Genomic DNA, 24,871 nt, shown 5'->3' with positions numbered 1-24,871 from the left:
GTCAGTACCACAAGGAGGGAAGAAACAAAACAACCAAGAACTAGACCTGACTCAGGTTCATGTTTAAATATGAAGTTTTCCTGAAAATCTTAATTGGCTTGTGTGGCTGCACTGAGTGGTTTGGGGCCCCTCTAGTTCTCCTCTGATGCTCCTTCCTGGTTGGCAGGTGCCCCGAATGTGCACAACCCAAGAATCCCACATCCTCCCAAGCAGGCCAAAGAACTTCACAATGCCCTGTGTGTCTGCAGCTTTGAATGCTACTGGCTAGAAGGGGTGCCTTTTCTAGGTGCAGATGTCCTCCTGTCCTCAGAGGAAGGCTTGGGATGTCCTAGCCTCCCTCTGGGGAGGAAGGAGTGATGGTGACAAAGTCAGCGTCTTGACCAAAAAAACAAAGTCTTGAGTTCAGGTGAATGGGCAGTGAAGAAGTGGTGATGGGGACAGACAGGGGGCCTCAGGGACATTCAGGGACCTTGCTCTGTGCTGGCCCTCTAAGGTGATGCCTTCCACTGCCTTCCGAGCTCAGATGACCTGTCTGTGTCATTCTTTGAATGTTGTCTCCCCCAATTAGAATAGGATCCCTCAGAGGTCATGGACTTTGTTTGTGTCTTCTTTTGTGATCCTTACCTAGCAGATAGTAAATATGTAAGAAATAATTGTTAACAGTCTAACTGGCTCACCCCCAACCCCAAACTTGGGGCCATCTAGAAATAGAAAAAATGTTTTACCAAAGAAAAGAACTGCCTTCTGCAATTCAGAAACAAAGAAACAAACAAAGACTTATTTCCAGTAAATATGCTAGGTACAAGGTAGGTGCCTAATAAATGTCCATTCAGTAAAGGCCACTCGAGTACAGGCATTACACCAAGTCCTTGATACCTCTGCATCTTAATACATCACCAAACATTTATTAAGCACCTGTTGTGTACTGAGCACTGTTAAGGAAGGGGAATAGAAAGATGAAAATGACAAATAAAAAGTAATGGGGAGGGGGAGGGAGTGCATAAGCAAGGTGGAGGGGTCAGCAAAGACTTTATACACTAGGAACATTTTGAGAAGAATTCTGAAGGAACCATCAATTCTAAGGGTTGGAGATTCTGCATGGGTGCATTCTAGGCATGAGGGACAGCTAGTATAAAGGTCTGGTGACAGGAGATAGAAAAGCAGATACATGAAACAGAGAGGGGAACCGTTTCAATGAAGGTTAATAAAGAGAGTAAAGTATAATGAGGTTGGAAAAGTAGGTTGAGGCAAGCTTGGGAAGGGCTTTAAATGTTAACAAGAGGGGGCCTCTATATGATCTTAGAAATAATGGTGCTCCTTGGTGTTTATTCATTAATTTCTGTTTGTTGAATTGAATTGAGCACACAAAACTGGTCAGCCCAAGATGAAGAATATGGAGGAGGAGGGGAAAATAGTTCAGGTACAGGCAAGAGGGGAATTGTGGGTTTTATCACACTGACAGTAAGAAATTTTTCCTGTCCTCCTTGATCTTATTGCCTTCTTTTGGACATTACCTCCAATTTATCTTGTCTATATTTTGATTACACATAGCTATTTGCATGGTGTTTCCCCCATTAGACTGTGAGCTCTATACACATATACATGCATATGCACATTTACATGTACATATGTATGCACATATAAATACAGAGTACATAGATACATATGTATATATGTGTGTGTATGGGTATGGGGGTGTGATTAAATGTATGTTTTTGCATGTTTATATATGTGCATATGTGTATGCATATGTGAATGAATATATATAGTATATGTATATGTATGTATATGTGTATATGTCTTTGTCTGTCTTTGTCATTGTCTGTGTCTATGTCTATGTCTATGTCTATGTCTGTGTCTGTGTCTATGTCTTTGTCTGTGTCTATGTCTGTGTCTGTGTCTGTGTCTGTGTCTGTGTCTATGTCTATGTCTGTCTATGTCTGCGTCTGCGTCTGCGTCTATGTCTATGTCTATGTCTGTGTCTATGTCTATGTCTATGTCTATATCTATGTCTATGTCTGTGTCTGTGTCTATGTCTTTGTCTGTGTCTATGTCTATGTCTGTGTCTGTGTCTGTGTCTGTGTCTATGTCTATGTCTATGTCTATGTCTGCGTCTGCGTCTGCGTCTATGTCTATGTCTATGTCTATGTCTGCGTCTATGTCTGTGTCTGCGTATATGTCTGTGTCTATGTCTATGTCTATGTCTATGTCTATGTCTGTGTCTATATTTGCCTTTCTTTGTATTCTCAGTGCTTGGCAATAAACCTGACACACAGTATGTGCTTAATCAATGTTTGCTGACTTGAAGGAAAGCAGAAATTAGAATCATGAGGCATCAAGGAAAGAAAACTCTGGTTCTAAAGTCATTGGTTGTCAACAAATATTGATTGGGTTCCTACTTTATGGTATACCAAGCAATGTCATAATTGAATGGATAGGGAGTTCTTATCTCTGCCCCATGAGCTTTAGTGTCAGTAATGATAATAATCACCATTGACAGAGCCCTTTAATGTTTTCAAAGGGCTTCCCATATATGATCTCATTTGAAAATTAAGCTGTAGGACTTGTTCTTCAGGTGTTATCACCCCCACTTTACAGATGAAGAAATGAGGCTCGAAGAGTTGAGGATACATACCAAAGTCATGCAAGTATTAAATGATAGAGGCAGAATTAACATTGAGGTCATAAGTTTAAGGATCACAACAGCTTAAATTGAGAGTGAGAAGAGCCTTAGAAGCTATCCAGTCTACTACCCTAATTTTCCAGGTGAGAAAACTTAGTCCCAGAGAAGATCAGTGTCTTGTTCAAGGTCACACATCCAATCCATGATTTGAAAGGCTTCTGAATCCAAATACCTTCCCCTGCTCCTTCTTAAAGCTCCTTCTCCTGCACAATGATACCTCTTGTATGAGATAAGATATGTATGTGAGTGACTCAGAAACAACACAACATGTGTAAGCCATTGCTATTCAGGGCTATGGGAAAGTTTATAGTTTTAGAAGAGTGAGGACTATTTGACAGGAATGTAGGCTATGAGAAGAAGAGGGAGATAAAAATAGAAAAGTAGGTGAGTCATGTGGAGTGGAACCTTCAGTGCTAAGCTAAAGGGGGTTTTATCTAGTAGGCAACAGGGAGACATTGAGGGTTATTTGGCAATAATGTGACGTTAGAGATGTACAATCAAGAAATTATTTCACTAGCAATGTATAATATGAAATGGAAGCAGAGAGACCAGTAAGGAGGCTATTGTAATAACACAGACAAGAGGTAATGAAGACCTTAAATAGAGCATTGCCAGGGAAATGTAGAGAAAAATCCAAGAATCATCAAATTACAGTACAAAGATGCGTTGGAGGACCTTTAATGGGAACACTGCACATTTGATAGATGAGAAAGATGAACTCTAGAAAACTTAAAGGACCTGCCCAAGGTCACATAAATGACTAAGGTAGGATTTGAACCTAAGTCTTCATACTTCAAATCTACTGTTCTTTTTAATGTATCAGAGATAGAATCAGCTGAAGGTAGAGACTCCTTAGATTGGTAGATGGGAGGAGGCAAGAGACCAGGAAGAGGGAATGTAAGAAATAATAGTTATACCAAGGTGTTTGAATATGAGTTACAAGGAGATGGGTGATACTATTTGTGAGCATGCAGAAGTCAGGAGGTAGGCACATTTTGGAGAACAGATGGTGACCCGAGTTTCTAATATGGCAAACTGGTGTTGCTAGCCGGAAGTGCAGGAGAAGTTGTCTGAAAGACCATTGAAAATGGGGCTCTGGAAAGTGAGAAAGAAGTTGGGCCTGAAGCTGCAGATTTGTTAAGTTTCCATATAGTATTTCTTTCTGAAGCCATGACATTGGCTAAAGAAATCAAGGAATAGAAGACTAAACCAAAGGAAAAGGAGAAAAAATAATCAAGAGCCAGACATTGTGAAAAGTCAAAATTTAGGGGAAGAAAAAGGAAGAAGGGCCTTAAAGGAAACTGAGGAAGCCTGACTACAGTGGTCATTTGGAAGCCAGGAGAGTGCAATGTTGCAGAGCTTTCAAGGAAGAGAAAATGAAAGAAGGTGAGCAAGAAAGAGGAGAGCTGGAGAAATAACAGGGGATTTGGCGGTGATGTTAGAGAGAGGGACTCCAGGTCACATGCTGGGGCAGAAGAAGCAGCCATATTGTTGACGTTTTTGAGAATCTTCAAAGGCAACACAAGGAGAAAGGTGAAATGATATTTCAAAAGCAGAACAAGGCCAAGGAAATGTTGTCTTAGTATTCCACAGCCCTAGTCCCCCTGTTCGTTTTGTGGGGCAATGGGGGTTAAGTGACTTGCCTAGGGTCACATAGCTAGTGTCAAGTGTCTGAGGTTGCATTTGAACTCAGGTTCTCCTGAATCCAGGGCCAGTGCTTTATCCACTGCGTCACTTAGGTGCCCCCCTGAAACATTGTCTTAGAAGCAAGGGAACTTGAGAATGCTGTTTAAGCCAGGAAGAATGGCATAAGAAGAATGAAAGGGTTTGAAGAGAAAAGAAGAAATGAAGACAGATAACAGAAAAGAAATGTTTGAAAAAGGTGACAACTTATAAGCCTCTAACAAGAGAAGGGGATATCTTCAGCAGGCTCTGTCAAGCTTCCCCTCAGTCTGAGGCATAGCATCATCACTGACAACCCTGCTTTATGTACTAGGACCCTGGAGACAAGTGTGGCCCAGGGCTCAGGAGGCAGCCAGGGGGAAATCCACATGCAACAAAGTTCTGCTTGTTGCTCTCCTTGAGCATGTGGATAAGAAAATATGTGGGGAGTCCAGATTGCCACCATTGTGTCATCTCATTGGAAGAAAGGCCCTATTTGACTCTTGACACCTGTCTCTTCATACTCAATTACTCTGTATCAACAGACTATTGACTGATTTAGGTAAGCATTGAAACCGTTTTATCATTCCCCAGGACCCAAGTACATTGACATGATTGTAGCTTCTACTGGGGTAGTAGGGTTGGTTCACTTCTCAGAATGGGCTAGATTTGTGGTATTCTTCCTGCCCCCAAATGTCAGCAACTTTTTTTTTCCTAATTGGGTCATACAACCAGTAAGTTTCTGAGGTTAGATTGGAATTCAAGTGTCCCTGACTCCAGGTCCTGAATTATCACTGCATTATTAGTTGCCTCACCCTCAAACCAGAGGCAGAGAGAAACAGGCACATATGAGATGCTTCTCCTCTCTCTAACACTAGGGGGAATCAAAGAACACTAATTGTCAAAGCCCTTGGCCAATCATTCAACTTAATTTAAGACTTAGGTCAGTTGAGGGCCCTTTAGGGCCACCATTTTTCTAGGACATTTTCCCCACCCTTTGCTGTATCTTTGATCTTTATCCTAGATTCTTCTTATCCCCGCATCGATACGTACAGGGGACATTTTTCACATGAAAGCTACTAGTCCTCATTTCCCCTCCCCATATAATAGACAATCTTTAAAAAAATCTTACATTAGTTCTTGAATGTTTGTCTCTCTGTCTCTCTCTCTCTTTCCCCCTCTCTATCTCTTTCTCTGTCTCTGAGGTTTTCCTTCTTTAGTTATAAAACAGTTATATGAAGCAAGTAGGTGACATAGCACAGAGGTTCTAAAACTGTGGGTCAAAAACCCATAAATGGGGGGGGGCAGCTAGATGGTTCAGTGGATAGAGCAACAGCCCTGGAGTGACCTGAGTTCAAATCTGGCCTCAGACACTTGGCACTTACTAGCTGTGTGACCCTGGGCAAGTCACTTAACCCCAATTTCCTCACCAAAAGAAAAGAAAAAAAAATGTGGGGTCATGTAACTGAATGTAGGGTGATTGTGAAAAATTTGGCAACAGTAAAAGTTTATGTGTACCTATTTTATATAGCTATATACTCTGGGGTCGAGTAAAACTTTATTGGATGAAACAGGGTCATGAGTGGAAAAAGTTTAAGAATCCCTAGCATGGTAGATAGAACATTGGTCCTGGAGTCAGGAAGACATGATTTCAAATCTTGCCTCAGACATTTACTAGCTGTGTGGCCCTGCAAAAGTCACTTAACCTCTGTCTGCCTCAGATTCTTCATTTGACAAATGGTGAGGGGTAATAATATCACTACCTACTAGAGTTGTTGTAAGGATAAAATGGGATAATACTTTTAGTGTTTTGCAAACCTTAAAGCACTATATAAACAATTATTTATTGTTAGTTACTACTACTACTAGTACTTGTACTACTAGTATCACCACTGCCACCACCACCACCACTACCACCACCACTACTACTACTACTGCTACTACTACTACTACTACTACTACTACTACTACTACTACTACTACTACTACTACTACTACTACTACTCTTTGCAACTGTGCTGAGGTATAAAGATACCTTGGAGCTCTAAAGTCTTCCACATTTTCCTCCAACTGATTATTGTGCCCTTGGTTTATTTCCTCACTTTAATATTTTTCAAGCTTTAGATGAAAGGTTTTTCCTACCTACTGTCTTCTTTAAATCATTAAACTGTCTACATTCTATGAGGAATCATTCTAAAGCATTGACAATGTGATTTGAATGCTTATTTGTAATCCACAGTTCATTTTCTGTCCAAAGCTGCTTAAATACATATCTATCTATCTGTGAAATTTAATATCAAACTATGGTTCTCCTTTTGGTCCTACTTCTTTTAGTCACAAATATGTTTATGTATAATGTGATACTATTTAACATCATTTAATACTAGCTATAACACTTTATTATTTAAAAATATATTTCCCCATTTCTTCATAAGAAGGAGCACTATTGGGTAGCTAGGTGGCACAGTGGATAAAGCACCGGCCCTGGATTCAGGAGGACCTGAATTCAAATTTGGCCTCAGAAACTTGTCACTTACTAGCTGTGTGGCCTTGGACAAATCCCTTAACCCTCATTGCCCCGAAAACCCCCCCTACAAAAAAGGAGCAGGATTTTAAAGGTGTGGTATATTACATTTCATTGAATGGCTCACATATTTTCAGGCATGGTTTCGCCATGGATTGTCTGGAGTCTAGAGAGGAAGCAGATCCCAAAGGAGAAAATGGCCAGGTAAAGAGAAGGAAGTCATGTGGGAATGAGATCCAGGGCAAATCAGCAGTGAGGGGCATGCATTTAAGCTTGACAAGCACAAAAGAATATTCTCCAGACCGAAAATACAAATGTGTGAGGTTGTAAAAGATTTTGTAGCAGAGAAGAGAGTGTTTAAGGAGGTCCACAGAATGTGGAAGGGTTAAATCTGTCCATTATTTTAGATAGGTGAGTGCTGAAGTGGATTGAGTGGTAGGTCTCAAGTCAAGAAGACCTGAGGTCGAATATGGCCTCAGATACTTACTATCTGTGTGACCCTGGGTAAGTCACTGAAACTCTTTCTGGCTCACTTTCTGTCATCTATGAAATGGGAATAATAATAGTATCTACCTCTGAGGGTTGTTGTGAAGGTTAAATGAGATAATATTTATAAAGTCCTTAGCATAGTCCCTGACATATAATAGGCCTTGTGTAACTGCTAGTGAGGGGGATGATGGTGATGGTGGTAGTGGTGGTAGTGATGATAAGTTTGTGAGCTGGCACACATATATTTGAATAGCTAAAGAAGGTTTCAATAGGTTGTTGCGATTATGAATAAATTCCAGATTTAATAGAAATGTGTACATATGTTGAGAGAAGACATGCCAGTGGAGGTAGGGAGGCAAAGTTTGAAAGTTCCATGGGAACAGCCTAAGAATATAATGCTATTCCTTTCATTTTAGGTTGATGGGCCTCCCCGCCCAGTTTGGCATCTCCCACATGGTATGGAGTGGCTCCATATTGATATCATTTGAATGGCTCAGATCAGTTTTGCCTTGTAGTTTAAGGCCAATTATTCAAAATTGATCAATATACCAGAGAAGACAACAAAAATGTGATTTATGCTAATTTCATCAATTAAAATATTACCAATATTTATTATTATTATCAATAAGTAACATTTATAAGCTAATTTTTATGTAGTGCCTAATATGTGTCTGACATTGTGCTAAGTGCTTTATAAAAATTATTTCATCTTATCCTGACGAGGACTCTGGAAGGTAGTTGCTATTATTATCCACATTTTTATGGTTGAAGAAACTGAGGCAAACAGAGGCTAAGCACCTTATCCAAGGTGACTTAGCTTGTAAATGTCTGAGGTTAAATTTGAACTCCAGCTTTCCTGACTGCAGGCCTGTTGCTCTGTCCACTGCACCAAATGCTATTATCTAGTTATGTTCCAATATAAGAGCAAAGTTATTTAAATGGTATATAATTTAAATCAAATCTCTAGTATTACATAAGGTAAAATGAGTATTGGACTTAGAGTAAGGAGGACCTGGGTTTGAATTCTACTTTTGCTATTTACTATCTATTTGACCACAAGCAAATCTTTTGCTCCCCAATAACTCTCTAAGGTTTATTATGTAATAACTAGCAAATGAGTATCAGTCCACATTTTGTAGTCCAGCCACAGGATTATACAGCCCTGATATACTGACTCAGTGCCAGGGAATGTTACAGCTATTTTTCCTCTTTCAATGTTCCACATTTTAAATCAGAAAATACGGGTAACTCATCTCACTTTCTCCTTTCTCCCTGCTCATAATGCATTTTTATGTCATTGTTTTTACAGATTTGGGGACAGAGAGGAGCTATGCTTATTCCATAAGGAACACCTACTCTCATGCTGGGATCTCAATGGCTAAGTCCTTTGCCCCGACTCGAACAGAGACTGCCAAAATGTATGCTGTGGATACAAGAGTGTGAATCCTCTTTCCTCCTGTGAGGCTGCACCCACACACCACTCACATAGCAGTCAATTTTGGTAGCTCACTCAGAGCCATCCGGTTAGCTGAATTAGCATTCCATTTATGTGTTCAAGTAAAAGGAGTGGTACGATCAATGGAAAGTTTGACCCATGTGCCTCCAATACTTTCTCTTATCTTCTTTCCATTCTTCTGTCCATTTACCCCTCTTTTGCTTAGATATTACTCCCCTTTCCATGAAAAAAAGAAAGAGAATCCACTTTAGTTTTCAGATCAGGTTGCCCTTAACTTTGATACATATTTGAAATCCATCTATTTGACATCACAGATGGTGACTTACTGACATTAAACAGGATATCTTTTTAGAAAAGAAAGCAAAGTAATGTCCAGAAAAGAGCTGAGATTAGGATCTTGGCAACTAATGGACTGCCTTCTTGCTCTGTCTTGCTTTTAGTTCCTGTTGGAATCTCAGTTCTGTGAATCATACAATAAATATGAGAAAAGATAAATCAGTCTGGCAAATCACTATCCACAGCTGTCCTCTTGCAGAGAAAATGAGAAAAAAAATGGGCAGCTGCATGAAGCTGCCATTGGTGGGAGAGTGAAGATGAAATTCTTTCCTCTCCACATGCTAGATAGGCAGCTGTGTTAGAGAAGCCCATGAGTACCATCGATTTTAGGAATAACGGACAAAGAGATTGGCTGTATTTATGCCCTTGTGCTTTCTCAGAGACTGAGTGCTGAGAGCTTGGACTAAAGCAGGAAGGCCAAGACACAGAGTTTGGCCAACCTAAGGTTGCACAAACCTGGTCTGCTTTTCCCCAGGAGGTGTGGCTGAATGGATGGCCCTTTCAACTGGAAGTCCCAGTTCTAGCAGAAATAAAGTTGGTTGTTTCTGCTTTCTAGAAATGCATAATTCTCCTGAGAAAAAATCTCTGTCTCATGTAAAATATGTTGTTTTTGTTAAGTGTACAGAATCTTAGAGGAATCAGATATTGTCAATTTAATTGTATTCATATCTATGATACAATCATGATGAGTTTCCTCAGGAGGAACTTTGGGCAAATGGTAGCCAGTAGGTTGGAAGCTGTGTCTGAAAATAAACAAACCGTGCAAACATCTCATTATGTTTTCCCTTATGCTTTACTATTCATGGAATTTGGGGACCTAAGATGAGTACAATCACAGTACTTGGAGGAAGCGTCATAAGCGTGAGAGCTGGGAGGGACCTTAATGATCAATATCTCGTCCACAACCACATTGGGCAGATGAGGACCCTGAGGTTTCAACAGTTGAGGTGACTTGATCAAGGTCATGGGTTGAATGCATGCCAGAGCTAGAAGAGGGTTCCAGTTGCTTGGTTAGCCTGTGTTCTTCCTCCTCTGCCATGCTGCCTTCAGATAAGTGACCTTTATCAAGGCTCTTAAGAAAACTAGAACTAAAAATTCACTATTGAATGTAAGTCAGGTTCTAAGAAGTGCTTGAAGTCTAAGATACAACAGAACAAGGTTTTTCTTCATCCTTTATCCTTGTGTATGGAAGATGAAAGTCAACCCTGTTGTATTACATGTGAAAGGAAGGGCAGCCTTTCAGGGAAACTGTGCCAACTTTTATTCCTTGTCCTTTCTTAAGGCCTCTTTTTTGTATGAATGCTTGTGTCAGAGAGTGATGGTCATTGTTGAGAAGAAGGCATTTTCTCACTAAAAATGAAAAGATTTTTAATAAAAAAATATGTATTTTTCTAATGATTTTGACTGCTGATTTTCTAGGGGGGTTGTTTTCTCATACATCTCATCTTAATGTAGCACAAAGGAATATTTTTGGCTGTGCCTATGCTACATGTAAGATGTACAAAACTGGGGAGGGGAGGAGGAACGTGCTCCCTTTTATTCATCTACTCAGGCATTGGTTCACCCAACTCCACAACCAATAAGGGGGCTTTTTGCAAACTCCCAGTGCAAATGTCTTACTGATGATGTCTTACACATGAGCAGTAGTAGTCCCCTGAGTTGTCTCTCATAGTTTTACGATGTTTGATGTGACGCCCTTTCTGAGTTCACTCCCCAGATTCACTCTGGCATTAGCAGGTTGGGTCTCCACAAATGGTATCATGGTGGTGATTACTCCCAGGGTGCAAAAAAGTGTGCTTATGAGGTCCTCCTGATCTAGAGGTCATGAGTCCCTACTAGTGTCCTTTCCCTAAACAATCATCCAGCATTTTGACAAAGGCTAATAAACGTTACTCACATGCCATAGGAAGAGTGTTTTTCCCAAGTCAGGGAATTAGCCTCTATCAAATGCATGCAGGGTCAGGAAGAGGGATTAGGAGGGAGAGAATGGACACAAATATAAAATAAAATGGTAGGGGAAACAACATATGTTGCTAAGTCAATTCCAAAATCCAGAACTTCTAGGACACACTGCCCTTGATTTGTTTGGGTATTCTTTTTGAAGTTTGCTGCAGTCTATGATGTCAGAGATGGATGGCTGTGTCCTAGTCAACTGTCCTTACCCTTTACAGAGCACAGATGATCTGCTGTCTGGACAGCTCAGGTGGACCTGCTTCTTGTAGGTCACAGCATCTTAGCTGAATGGGTTGAGCCACCCTCTGATGGGCTGAATCATTCAGGTCACTTGGTGGTTGAGGTGGTTTTTACCAGATAATGGCTGCTGGGCTGTTACTGGGCATACATACCATTGGGTTGGGCTGGGCATGTCAGTTGACCTCTGAACAACTGCTACTGGACTAGGCCAGAGTTGGTCACTCAGCTACTAGAAAGATACTATGAAATCAGGCTTGCAGAGCACTGTGATGCTGGGTACCTCATTCTGGAATGGGTTGGGCAGCATACCTGACTGCTAAGCGAGTTTTGGTCACTGCCTCTGTTAAGGGTACAACACCTTTGGGGTGGATTAAATCCATTGGACTTTGTGGACTCAGTTTTCAATGGACAGATATATCACCTTAAGCCACTGGCATGGCTGAATGGTACTGTCTTCTCTTTACCTGTTGCATCATGCTCTTTTTGACCATGGTAATGGCCATTAGGGTAGAGTTGGCAGAAGTCTTCTCTTTGATTCCCTTGGAGTCTTTGTTGCGAGGTTAGGAACCTCTAGGCATTACATGGTAGAGGCCTGACCTCTCCTATGGAACAATCCTTCCTGTTTGGGGTTTTTCCCCTCAGATCATGATTTTTATTTCTGTAATATGTGTTTCTTCTGGCCCCATTTTCTGAGGCCCAAGCCTGTTCCATTTTGCTCCACCTCCTCTACATACACAGGATTCTATGGTAAATTGAGAGGAGCAAGTATTATTTCCTTTTGTCATTAGCTCAACCCCCCCCTACCATGATTGGGTCCCATCCCCATTTTAGGGGCATCCTGATTAGCTCTCCAGTTTCAATTAACCACTTAACATAAGATTACCTTTTACAAAGGGATATTCATATACTTTTCCATCATGGAATATAATCTCCTCCCCCTCTCCCCCTCCCCTGACTATCTCTGTCTCTGGGGGAGGGGAGGAAAGATATTAGACTAAGAATTTAGTTTAGCTCTTGTTTTAGTCCCACCAAGCATAAAGTGATACTACTCTAGGCTTACTTCCCAAACCCTTGGTTTGTATTCTGGTCTGAATACACTAGCTAGTCTGGATTCCTAGACTCCCAGAACCCCATGGTTCAAGATTTCAGGTCAGAGACTCCATTCCCTACACCTAAGCAAAGGAGGAGAAAAGAGTGGAGTGGGGACAAGGGCCCTTTAGGCTCTCCCTCCAATGCTTCATGTTATGGTCTTAAATGAGAAAAGGAGTTCTTCACCCCCTGATGAAAATACACGTAAAATCAAGAGTTGTAGTTTTAAGAATGCAGCCAGTTCTGTCTAGGGAACCAATTGTATAAAAGGAAGTAAGCCAATCCAGAACATCCACACATGTTGTAATTCTCCTCTCTCCCAGAAACAGATACCCTCAGTGTGCCCTACTTGTGTTACACCATTTTAGGTGGTTTAGGTATGCATCAAATCTCCATTCTTCTTGGATTATGGTGATCAGTTTTGAATTATCCAGGTACACTTCCCAGAATTCTTTTGTGGCCTAATGCAGATGAGTGGCTGGGAACAAAGAGGAGTATAGCTGATGCACTAGAAGAAAGATCATTGTGTTTGCTACCCAGCTTTGTGTTCAGCTGCATCATTCTAGATTTAGGTTCTTCCTAAGGTTTGGAATGTTGATTTTGCAATGTAAGGCTTTCTCCTTTTGCACAGTGATGGGTTTCTTCTTTAATCTTTCCTGATCTTTTGGCTCAACTGAAGTCTCCTTGGGACACACTCTTCCTCTTGGTACCAGAAATTGATACTTTAATCAAAGGTCTTCTGAAACTCAGAAAATCACAAGACAGTCCAGAAAAAGAACTCTTGCAAGAGGGTGTCTCACACACCTTTACAATGCAGTGGGTGTTTTGATACCTTAATGAGCATCTGGTCTCATTGGTGTGGGTGCTCATGCTAAAGAGGCAGATCCAACTCATTCACATGTTCTCATCCTCTGAGATTCTTGCTTATAATCTCCTGTAAGTAATAATTGCTGTTCAGTCATTTCAGTTTTATTTGACTCTTCATGAGCTCATTTGGGGTTTTCTTGGCAGAGATAGTGTAATGGTTTGCCATTTCCTTCTCTAGCTCATTTTACAAATGGGAAACTGAGGCAAACAGGGTTAAGTGACTTATCTATGTGTCTGTGTGTGTCTGAATCTGGATCAGAACTCATAGAGATGAGTCTTCTTGATCCTAAGCCAGTGCTCTATCCACTACATCACCTTATTTGAAGCTTTAAAGTTTACAAAGTGTTTTATGTTTGCAACCTGTGTCCCAGAATCCCTAAAGATTCAAAATGACTGCTTTTAACCTCAAATTAATATTTTGCCTTATTATTCCCATGTGGATTAATGGAGTAAAGTCTTTATTTCTCCCCCCAAAAAAAATCTTCATTTACTTCATGTCAAGGACATCCCAAACAAGGATGATATGGTCTCCCAATTCTGCAGAGGCACTCAGCATAGGGTGTGGTCATTGCCTAAAGGATAGTTTTATCTCAGGATGCCCTTTGAGTAAATGTGGGGTATTCTAATAGTCTGTAATCTCTACTTCTGCAAGAAACAAGACCTTACTCTTTTGTTGAAGCTACCTTGTACCATTGTGATGATCTTTCTTTATCGTAGAAAGGTAGTGTTCCCAAGTTTTCCTATGACTCAGAATATTGCCTTGTTGTTTATTCTCCCCTTAGATGGAAACCCACCTTAGAGCCTGATTAACAGCAAACCCTTTCTCACTGGGCCTGCATTGTCCCAGCATCTCAGTGGTTTTCGTTCCCAAGCTCAATGGTAAGCAGACACTTGGCAGATGGTCCTTTCTGTCTTCTAAGCATCAGGTTGAATCAGAAATTCTGTTCTCTCTAGAAGATCCTTTCTAGGACATTAACTGTAAAAGGGAGAAGGATATATGATGATGGCTTGAGGAGATGGTAGGAGCAAGGGAAAAGGTTTTTATTTGTTTGCTTGTTTTTAGGATGGCAAAGAAAGTTATATTCAAGAGCACTAGAAGAGTTTGTTTATTGTGGCAATACTTTGACTTGCCCATCAGTCAAATAGAAGAATTAGAGAAATAATTGCTTTGTTTGGTAGTCATCTAATATAAGTTTGCCTTTGAAGTCTGTTCTGCTTTACTAGTGAGACCCTCATTCAGCCAACAACTACATTGCTGCCCATTTTTGTCTTCCTCTCTTTGACTCCAAAGACTGGGGTCATAGATTGGGAACAATATCCCCATCATCACCATGCAGATATCAGCTTTTCTAGTTGGAGAGCTGCATGTCCTCCTGAAATGAGCCACATCTGATCCCAGTTCATCATTCTTTGGTTGATTTTGTGAGAGTTAGTCAATCTTTTTGTGTTTCATTGTTCTCATTTGAAAAAAATCAAACAACAACAACAACAACAACAAAAGTAACCAACCCTGTCTATTTCTCCGGAATATGTGATATGACAAGTAATGAAACATGGGGAACATAAGCAAAAAATTTTATTTTTAAAGGTTAAACTTCTGTTTTGCTATTAATATTAACAATTAATTCCTAGTGGTGCTTATGGAGTTATTATATTGAAAATTATCTTACTCTGATAAGTATTTTTTTTTCGGTTTGATAACTATTGAAAAATATACATACACATATTCCCCTCACTAAGTTTTTGGGTCAGCTAGGATAAAACCATAGAGAGTCTGATTGTAATTGTTTTTTTTTTCAATTAAGACTACCTCTCAGTAAAATCATGTAAGTTGAGATTGATCTTAATAGGCAAAAGTTTCACTATTCTAATTAAGAGGAGAGTCCCTATTTCTATCTTGTCCCCCAAAGGGAAAAGACACATTTTTTTTTCTTTTAAAACATCAAGGGAAATTAATTGCCCTATTTTTTTCATGGTCATCCCCAAAGAGAAAACTAGCTGATTTTGCTCTGTCTTTTAAAGAAGCCAGGATGCTCTTTCTCCAGCATAAATCAGTTCTAGGTTTTGGTGAAATTGGTTTGGCTCCAACACAGTGGCTTCTGAGAAGCCAGCCCTGGAAAACCACAGGCTGTTGTCAAATGGCAGCAAATGTTTCCAGAGCTTATTTCCTTTCTTCTGGTCCTCAAGTTTCTTCCAAAACATGTTAAAAAGGATGTCTATGGTTGGCTTGCTGGCTGCAGCCAGTGAATCTTCACTCACTAAATCTGTCAGAAGTCTAGCTCAATTAATCCCCCACAGAGATAAATTGGAAGGCAGGGAAGCCTTGGACTTTGTGTTCATGTTTTCACTGTGGGATGAACCATTGATGATATTGTTGGAATGTCATTATGACCAAAGGAAATGAGAAAGAACAATCATGGGGAATGTTCAGGATGGGCTCCTTTGGACCATTGCATATGCACTGGTATCAGTCACTGCAACATCAGACCATGTAACAGGGGACCATGAAAAAGGTAGGTTTGGGCTCAAAGGGCACAAGGATGACCACAAAGTAGCTTGAAGGCTGGAAATTAAAAGTATTCATTGGGAAGCTAAGTGGTGCAGTGGATAAAGCACTGGCCCTGGATTCATGAGGACCTTAGTGAAAATCCGACCTCAGACACTTGAAACTAGCTGTGTGACCCTGGGCAAGTCACTTAACCCTCATTGCCCTGTAAAAAAAAAATTAAAAGTATTCAGCAATGACATAAATAAGTCACACTACTTATGTTGAACCTTTCCAGTGTTCTTTGTTTACACTCAACTTTTTGATCAAGCTCAAATCTGAGTTTGCAAATTCTTTGGGGATGATTTTGGAGAGCCACAAAGTAGGGGGCAGTGGAGACAAAGAAAACCAAACTAAAGCATGGGTCCTAGAGTTGGAGAATTCTGCTTTAATTCCTTTATTTGCTATTTAGTGACCTTGACTGAGTTGCTTCATTTCTCTGAACCCCAATTACTCCCTCTGGAAAATGGCAGGGCTTAGACTGGTTCACCACTGAACTTCCTTCTCCTGCTGACAATTTCATCTGTTGTGATACTTCCCATCCCCTACTCTATTTCTGTTAGAATCTAGAGCCTTTGTATTCTTCCCTCAATCATGAATGATCCTTATTCTCCCATGTGTCCCAATGATTGCTTGGTAGACTAAACAATATCCATGTTGTTCTATATTAACTAGATGATGCATTGGGAAGTGACATGTCTAGGTAACAAGGCATTTACTTTCCTAATCAATAGATATTAATTGAATGGCCACAGTGGGAAAGGCACTGGGTGACCCCATCTCAATCCTTCATTGTGCTTCATTATTTTGTGTTGTGAAAGATCATTACTTTAGACACATCAATTTAAAAAAATAGAACTATGATTACATTGGTATAGAGAGCTCTAAGATGACTAAATTCTTTTTATCAAAATCTTCTCTGTGATTTATAGTCATTGAGTTTTCTAGGATACTGAGAAGTTTAGACTTGCCCAAGCATAGACTATGGTAGGACTTGAGCCCAGGTCATACAATTGAAGATGAGAAGTGATGTGGCGTAATATTCAGAGAGCTAGTGTTAAGTGAGGAAGCAGATTTATAGATGATAGATAGAAAGATAAAAAGATAGATGGTAGATAGATGGATAGATAGATAGATAGATAGATAGATAGATAGATAGATAGATACAGAGATATATAGAATAAGGAAATATGTATGGCATTGTTATGTATTTTAATACAGATATACATACATACACATCAAAATACAGCTCAATGCCACACACATTTTTTCCTGACTACCTTCCTTCTGTCCTTCCTTCTTTCCTTATTCCTTTCCTTCCTTTCTAACATTTATTTACATGTTCTATATATTAATGTCCAAATATATGTATAGTATACGTGTCTATATGTATGTATATATATATATACACACACACATATATATATTTGAATATATATGTATATATGTGGGTGAGCCACATTAACACTTACCCACTCCAAAATACAGTCTAATGTCAAACACACATTTTTGTTGAGTGTAACAGGGGTCTGTCCAATAAGCCCAGCCCCTCTGAGCATGTGGTGCATGTCCTACTGATCCAACACTCACAAGGTCTTCAAAACTTGCACAGGTACTGTTTCTGGTCTGCATACCACCACATGAACAGTAGCCCTTCAATTAATATCTTAGTCAGAACTGAGAATGCATTCAAAAGCCACAAACAGGTCAAAGCCTTTTCTCTTTCTCAACTGACTGTAATGGAGTGAGCAAACAAATGTGATTGTAAGCCTCCCATTGGAAAGGAAGTCATGGGAATATATCTCCCCACCTGAGCTACCATCATGTGGTCCATCAGTGCACCTTCCTGATATTCCTTCTGCCTCTATTGTGTCATTTCTTTCTCTTCATTAGGTGCAGGTATATTAGACTAAGGCATGACCTTGTGAGGCTTGAAAAGTCTGAAGAGAGAAATACTAGAGGTCTGGTGATCAGAGTTTAGGGCAGTTCCAAGGAGTAAACACAATTCAGTCCATAGTAGATTGATATTCTATTCAAGAATCTGAGTCCTACAAGGGGAAATGACAGTAAGTGGCATTAATGGAAGCAAATCCTTTGGAAATACTGCTTGGATCTTGAGGCCACTGTCTCCAGTGACTGAAGTGGAACAGGTGAGATTAGAACCTCACAGGTATGGGTCAAGGTAATGTTTGTTTGTATTTCTATTCTTGCTATATCTTTTCAATCAATATCCCTTTGTAAAAGCAAATTGATTTTAATTGCTTAAATGAAACTGTGGCACTAATCACTGGGGCTTGACACTGGGGAAAACACAACAGAATGAAGGCTCAAGCCTTTAGCATTAAAGAAGGCATCCCCCTGATAATGGTGAAAGGGGAGACACAACATAGTTCTGGGCGACTTGACTCAATAGTGTAAGTGGGAAAGGAGGAAGAATCTTCAAGTCTCCAAAGGGCTGCAAATAATTGTTCTTTCACTGTTTGAGATGATCTGCTCTCCCTACACAGATAATCAAGAGCTGATTAGAGTTTACAATGTCACCAATGGGATGAAGTCACATTCCACATTTGTACATTTTAAAAGCAGGCAGTGATGAAGCACAACAATTTACAGGCCTGGGCTTGCCCTAATCTCTGGAATCCCATTCTCTGATAAGAATTTACCCTCAATGATGGGCACAAAGTGCTGTAAACATTCATTCCTTCAGTGGGGATCAAGCGTTTGGGAATCTCTCTCTCTCTCTCCATATACATACATACATACATACACTGCGGTATAATATATATGTGAGTATATATACATATACATATATATATATATATACATACACATATACACATACACACGTATATACATACACATGTATATATATACATACACACACACACATATATATATAAAACCACAGTGTGTCTCTATCCATTGCTCATTTGGGAAAAGGGTTCCGTTAATTCAAATAAACCCCAGAAGTAAGAATCAAGTACACATTTATTCATGGACCCTGTGGTAGTCACCATCCTTTCCCTCAAGAAGGTTACATTCTCCTAGAGGAGAGCAAATGCAAAGAGCTAAGTAAATCTGTGGTTATTTCAGGAAGGATAGCACACTATTAAGTGGATAAGGAAAAGCTATTGATGAAATAATCTTAGGAGAATTCAAGCCTTCAAAAAGTCAAATTGAGCAGGGCCATATTCCAAGAGTGCAGTGAGTCTGTGCAAAGGCATGGAGGTAGGAGATGGGATGCTGATTTTGTAGAAGAAATAGAGAACCTGACAAGTGACTGGTTTTCTTCTGGTGTGGCCCAACCCTCCCTGGGCCCTACAAGTTCCTCATTCCTCTTACACCTTCTCCTCCCCTTGAGAACAAAGAGCAGATAATGAGCTTGTTTAAATGACACACTCCCTAGGATCAGCCTATCTTCAAAGGCTTCACCACTTGGTAAGACTTCCCAGAGCTCAGCCCCAGCAGCCAAGCCTCCAAGGGCCCCAGCTCACCTCTCTGCCAAGGTGAGACAGCTCAGAGGGTCTGAGAAAGGCAATAGACAAGGATCTGAAATATGAATAGGAAGCAAAGAATTGGGAGGGAGGCAGCTTCCCTTCTGCACCTGCTCCTAGTGCCATCTAGTGGCCACAAGCCTTTGCCTTCTGGGTATGTTTTCATGTTTAACCCTCCCAATGTGTCCCTATGACAAGATGAAGGAGAACTTGACAGGAGCCACGTGTCTAATGGCTGCCATGGAAACAAAAGGCACAGGGCAATCCCTGACAACAAGGAATTTTCTTGTGCTTTCTCTGAGGATTATTTTTTTAACTAGAAAAGATCATGGTACACATTGAGGAAGGCAGCACAGTAGGTCAGGGCTAGAAGGTACCATGGTGATGATCTGATCCAGCCCCTCGGGGCATGGTTGAGGAAGCTGAGATATGGAAGAACTGTGTAAACTGTCTTTGTTGGTTATATAAGGTACAATGATTACCGGTGCTGCTGACTAGGTGTGTGACCCTGGGCAAGTCCCATACTCTCTCTGGACCTCACCTTCCTCAGCAATAAAATGAGTATAATCATGATTGCACATCAAGGGCCTTGGAAACTTTGAGGTAGACCACAAACACCGCCTATTAATCAAATATCCTCTTTTATTTTCCTCACCTTGAAGAACATTAGAGAAGCCCCTCCTTAGTGAGTAGCTGTTATTTTAGGCTCTGACCATATGCAGTTACATTTCAGGGGTGTCATTTAACGGATGGTATTTCCGAATCCACAGCAAAGCCAGCCATGTAAAATGCAGACTTATGCTATGTGTTATTCAAAATTTATCCTTTCAGGTCCCTTTCAACTCAGATCCAAGGATGTTCCCAAAGTACTTTCAGATGGAAGCAGCCACCAGAACGCTGGCATTCTCCTTTGTTCTATACATGCACAAATAGAGGTTGGTTTCTGTTATCCCCCCAAAAAATCATCCTTTAGGGGTGTGCCTTCCATAAATGGATTTAATTCAGATGCAATAATGACACTTGCATTTTAAATAACACTTTGAAATCTGTTTGACAGCCCTGTGATCCCCTACTAGCCCAACCCTGAATGAAACCCCTTTGGTGGCTCTCTATTGTCCTTAGGATAAAATACAAAACCTTCAGTCTGACATTTGAGGCCTTCCACCCTATGCCCCTGCCTACATTTACAGCATTATGATTTTAGTCTCCTTCCTGCACTGTCCAATGTCATCTAACAGCCCATATAACATCCATCTCCCATTGTGATGCCTTTCACGGAAAGTCCTTTCTGTTGGAGGCTTACCCATCTTCCACCTGAACATGGCTAAGACATCGCCTCCTAGGGGAAGATCTCTCTTATTAGTGTTCTCTCCCTCTTGGCATTTGTTTTGTTTTGCGCATGCTTGGTTATGACTTCTCTTGGTACGCTTTCCATCTCTTCTCCAGTGGAAGCTAAGATCCTTGAGCAGTTTTTTGTTTGTTTGTTTTTGTCTTTGGATTCACAGCCCGTGTCTCAGAGCTGGGCTCATAAAAGGTGCTTGATGGATATTTGGTGAATCCTGGAATCATTTGCCATAGACCCAGGAAGACCCTGACTCACTCTCAAGGTAGGATGGTGAGACTATGAGACTTTAGCCTTCTACTCCATCCCATAGGAAGTGTCTATGATGTGGTCTAGGGGAAAGAACTATTATCATCAGGATCAAATGTAAATCCATGAGGGGCAGCTAGGTGACGCAGTGAATAAAGCACCAGCCCTGAATTCAGGAGGACCTGAGTTCAAATACGGCCTCAGACACTTGACACCTACTAGCTGTGTGACCCTGGGCAAGTCACTTAACCCTCATTGCCCCACAAAAGAAAACAAAACAAAAATGTAAATCCATGAATGACTTTTGGACGTCTTCCACAATTTCGCTCTTCAGTCCAGTGTATTCTTTCATTTCCCCATGATAGCTTTTCTTTATCTATACATTCTGGGGCCAGGGGAAAAAACAGGAGAAATGGCCTTTTTAATGGTGATGTTAGAAACCAGATAGCCCAAGTGGAAACTACAGCATCTGTTGTTGACTTTCAGTTCCCAAATAATCACCATTGGGCAGTTTTTTTTTTCCTCTTGAAATGATCAGCATAGAAAAGGAGTTTCTGATTCAGAACCTTTTAGAGTCAACCCCTGAAGTCACCTATAATATGAGGAAATTAGATCAAGAGAGGAAATGGGGCCTAAAGAGGTAGAGTCCTTTGCCCAGGGTCCAACAGGGGTCAGCTGCAGCGTTGGGACCACAGATACCCTGGTTCTCCTGATTTCTTTTGAAAATTATTCTGAACAATGATGTGTGACTCAGAATATGAAGCCCAAGCACTTAATGTTTCTGATGGAAGTTTTCCATGTGTTCTTCTGTCTCTGGTCTCTAACATGACACCTTGGGGCCAGAGTATAACAAATTAAGTGAACTTGATTCTGGACAGAAAATGCTGGACTAATTCCATCCATTGCCCGGGTCAAGTACAGAATCCATGAGAGCAGAATAGCAAACCAATGTGTGAATAAATATGCACATACATATGTGCATTCATATAAAATGCATAAATTAAAAGAAGAAATATTGTTCTTCGTTTGAAACAGGTCAGCCTTAGGCATAGCAAATGCCATCCAAACACCTGCTTCCTAGTAGCCTCGGAATAATATCAGCTAGTATCAGGGTTTTAACAGTAAGATAATGCAGTTCTCTTGTTATTGAGGCAGATGGCTTTCACGGAGCTTGCTAGCCAAATCCACTGGTGCGTTCTACCACACAACTTCCAAATCACTTACCCCTGAGGGCACCGAAGAAACAATCTACTACTTCCAGTTGTCATCTTGCCTCTGCTTTTGCCTCTCTTTGTTACATCTCATGAAGAATAGCAAGGGCAAGTATTTAGCACTCCAAATGCAGGCCCACAATGGTAACCCATGCATGCCTTTGAGTATCCTGGCTTATGCACAGGAAAAGAAGAAACAGACATGGCAGTGACACAGGAGCCTTGGTTCCCCATAGGTGATGGAAATAATAAAGCTGGCCAGTTCCAGGCACTGAAAGTAAGATGGCATTTTCCCAGTGTGCAGCCAACGAAGATCCTGACAGGCAACAAACAAGACAATGGCAGTGTGCAGGTATAGAATGGCAAGCTTTTGGAGCCTCCCCACTCCAGCTGCTCTCTGGTGATAATCAGCTGGGATATTCTGGAACCCTTCTCCTGCATGTGTGTGTTTCAGGGTGTCTGGAACAAGGTGACCAGTAGAAGCTAATGAATTCCTAAACACACAAATGCTGCTGTGCCTTGCCACACTGTTCTGCTTTGGCTTCCTTTATTCCCCAAGGACCCCAGCAAGGGTTGGAGCCTGGGGATGAGTTGAGCTCACTAGGCTCAGCTCTGGAATGGGAAAAGACGGTCATTGCCTAGAATTCTTCCCATGAAATCACTAGTTTACAAATCCCAAGTGAGCAAGGAGCAAAGGGATGTTGTTGAGTGGCTCAGCTTCTGTGTGTTTTTTTCTTTATAGCCAATTCCTTATTCAGGGGCACATGCCTTAGATTGTACCCATGGAGAGAGAAGCCCTCAGAGACAAATTTTTTGTCCTTATCTCCTTTTTCTTGCAGCCTCCAGCAGTAGCCCACATTTTAACCCAAGTGGCATGTACATGGTGAATTTTATTTCAGGGAATTCCACTTATCAAACTATGCTCTGGGCTCTTTCCATTTCATTGAAAGAGGTGAATATTAAAGTTGTCCTTTCTCAAGATGTTCCTATCCTGACAGAAAATATGAGGCTAGAGGACAGAAGACTTTGAAAGAAGCTGATATATGAGAAGAAAGAATAGGGTAGTAGCAGGGAGAAGCTTCACGGGGTGGCCCAAGAAGCAAGATGGGCAGTGAGGTCAAGAGTATTAATGGCAATCATCCATGGCTGGATATAGCACTATATGGTTTATCAGGAGTATACACACAGTAGGGCATTAAGCTTCACAACCATCTCTGGATGAATAAAATCAAGCATGGTGAGGTTAGGTGACTTGCCACTCCCTATACATGTAGTAAATATTGGGGGAAAGAGATCGCAATTTGAACCCAGTTTGCTTCTGACTCCAAGCTCAAAAGAGAGAGGCAGCTCTAACACTGACTATTTAGGCTAGCAAGGAGGAGGATGGTTGAATCTTCTTAATCTAAGATGGTTGATTCCCTTGGGGAATGATGCTGCTGCTGAGAATAAAGAGGAGGATAATGATCTATAGCACTTCCCTCCCAAAAGGCTTGTGTACTGAGGATGGAGGTATCATCATCATATTTTTTTCTGATGACATGGTGAACTGACGTCTACGATGTTCTATCTTGGGTCTGCATGTGTTTGTACAAGCTGTTCCCCATGTTCAATATGCTCTCTCCCTTCTGCCTTTCAGTGACCCCAGCTCTCTTCAGGACCCAGCTCAAGCACGCATTCCAAAACATTTTAGATTGTGGAGTTGGAAAGGACAGAAGAGGTCAGAAAATCAAACACCTTGACTTCGTGGATAAAGAAACTGAGGCTCAAAGAATTGACTTGCTTCCTGTCATTGCAGAACTAGTTTCTATTGAACCTCTCTTCCTGTCTCCAGGCTCAGCACTCTCTCCAGCAGCAGAAAAGTGATTTTTGTGATCTCCAAATTGTTGGTCTATCCCCCCCTCGCTCAGACCAAATCACTCTGCATTTATTACTTTGGAATAAATCCTGTCTTTCCTGGTGTGTGAACATATGCCCCCCTAGGAGAATATAGGCTCTTTAAAGGCAAGGGTGGTCTCACTTTTGTATTTGTATCCCTGGGAACTAGCCCAGTGCCTGTCACATAGTAGGCACTTCCCATGAATGGCCACTGATGGATTGATTCTGGGCTCTTGTTGGACTCAGTCTCCTCTGAGGTTCCTTCCCGTTTTCAATCAGTGATCTGCTGCTTTTATCCTAATAGAAACCGGCCCAAGGCCAGATCACTATTGGGAATCTGGCCCGCTCTGGCCACATTTATTTCAATCTGTCAAATTTCTGACATAATCCTGCATCTGAATGCTCACTGATCTTCCTCGCCCTCTGCTGGATAGTTGTGGTAATAGCTACCTCTTATACTACAATAACAGAAATGAATGACAAGCCTTAACTCTGCAAGAAAGATCATAAGGTCACAGGTGGGCAGTACACCTGGAAGGACTAATTGAGACATCATCTAAGAAACTGCCATTTTAACCTTAAGGAACTGAGGCTAAGAGAGACGAAGTGATTTGCCAAAGCTGGCCCAGCTTGTAAATTGCAAATGGAGAAGTCAAACTCAGATCTTTTGACTCCCAGTTAAGCATTCCCTCTAGTGTTTTCAGCTCCTGTACAAAATGCAGCTTAAGTTGTCAGGAAAGCCTTTCCAAGACTCCATGGATCAGAGATTTATAGATGAAGTTCAGTCTAAAAGTAAGACTAAAAAAGAGAGAAAGAAAAAATGTGCATTCTATAGCTGAAAAATAATCAATAAGGC

The 24,871-nt window shown here is 40.9% G+C and overlaps 1 protein-coding gene across 1 annotated transcript in view; it reads left to right on the top strand.

The window, feature by feature from the left end:
* Positions 1–8,801, top strand: part of CLDN16 (claudin 16) — a 30,596-nt gene extending 21,795 nt beyond the window's left edge. The window contains exon 5 of the mRNA XM_043991552.1: positions 8,668–8,801. Within this exon, the coding sequence (XP_043847487.1) occupies positions 8,668–8,801 (134 nt within the window). The remainder of the gene's footprint in view (positions 1–8,667) is intronic.
* The last annotated feature ends 16,070 nt before the right edge of the window (positions 8,802–24,871 follow it).

Source organism: Dromiciops gliroides, chromosome 3, assembly GCF_019393635.1.
Source record: "Dromiciops gliroides isolate mDroGli1 chromosome 3, mDroGli1.pri, whole genome shotgun sequence".
Taxonomy (NCBI): Eukaryota; Metazoa; Chordata; class Mammalia; order Microbiotheria; family Microbiotheriidae; genus Dromiciops; species Dromiciops gliroides.
This window is presented reverse-complemented; position numbering and strand designations above follow the sequence as displayed.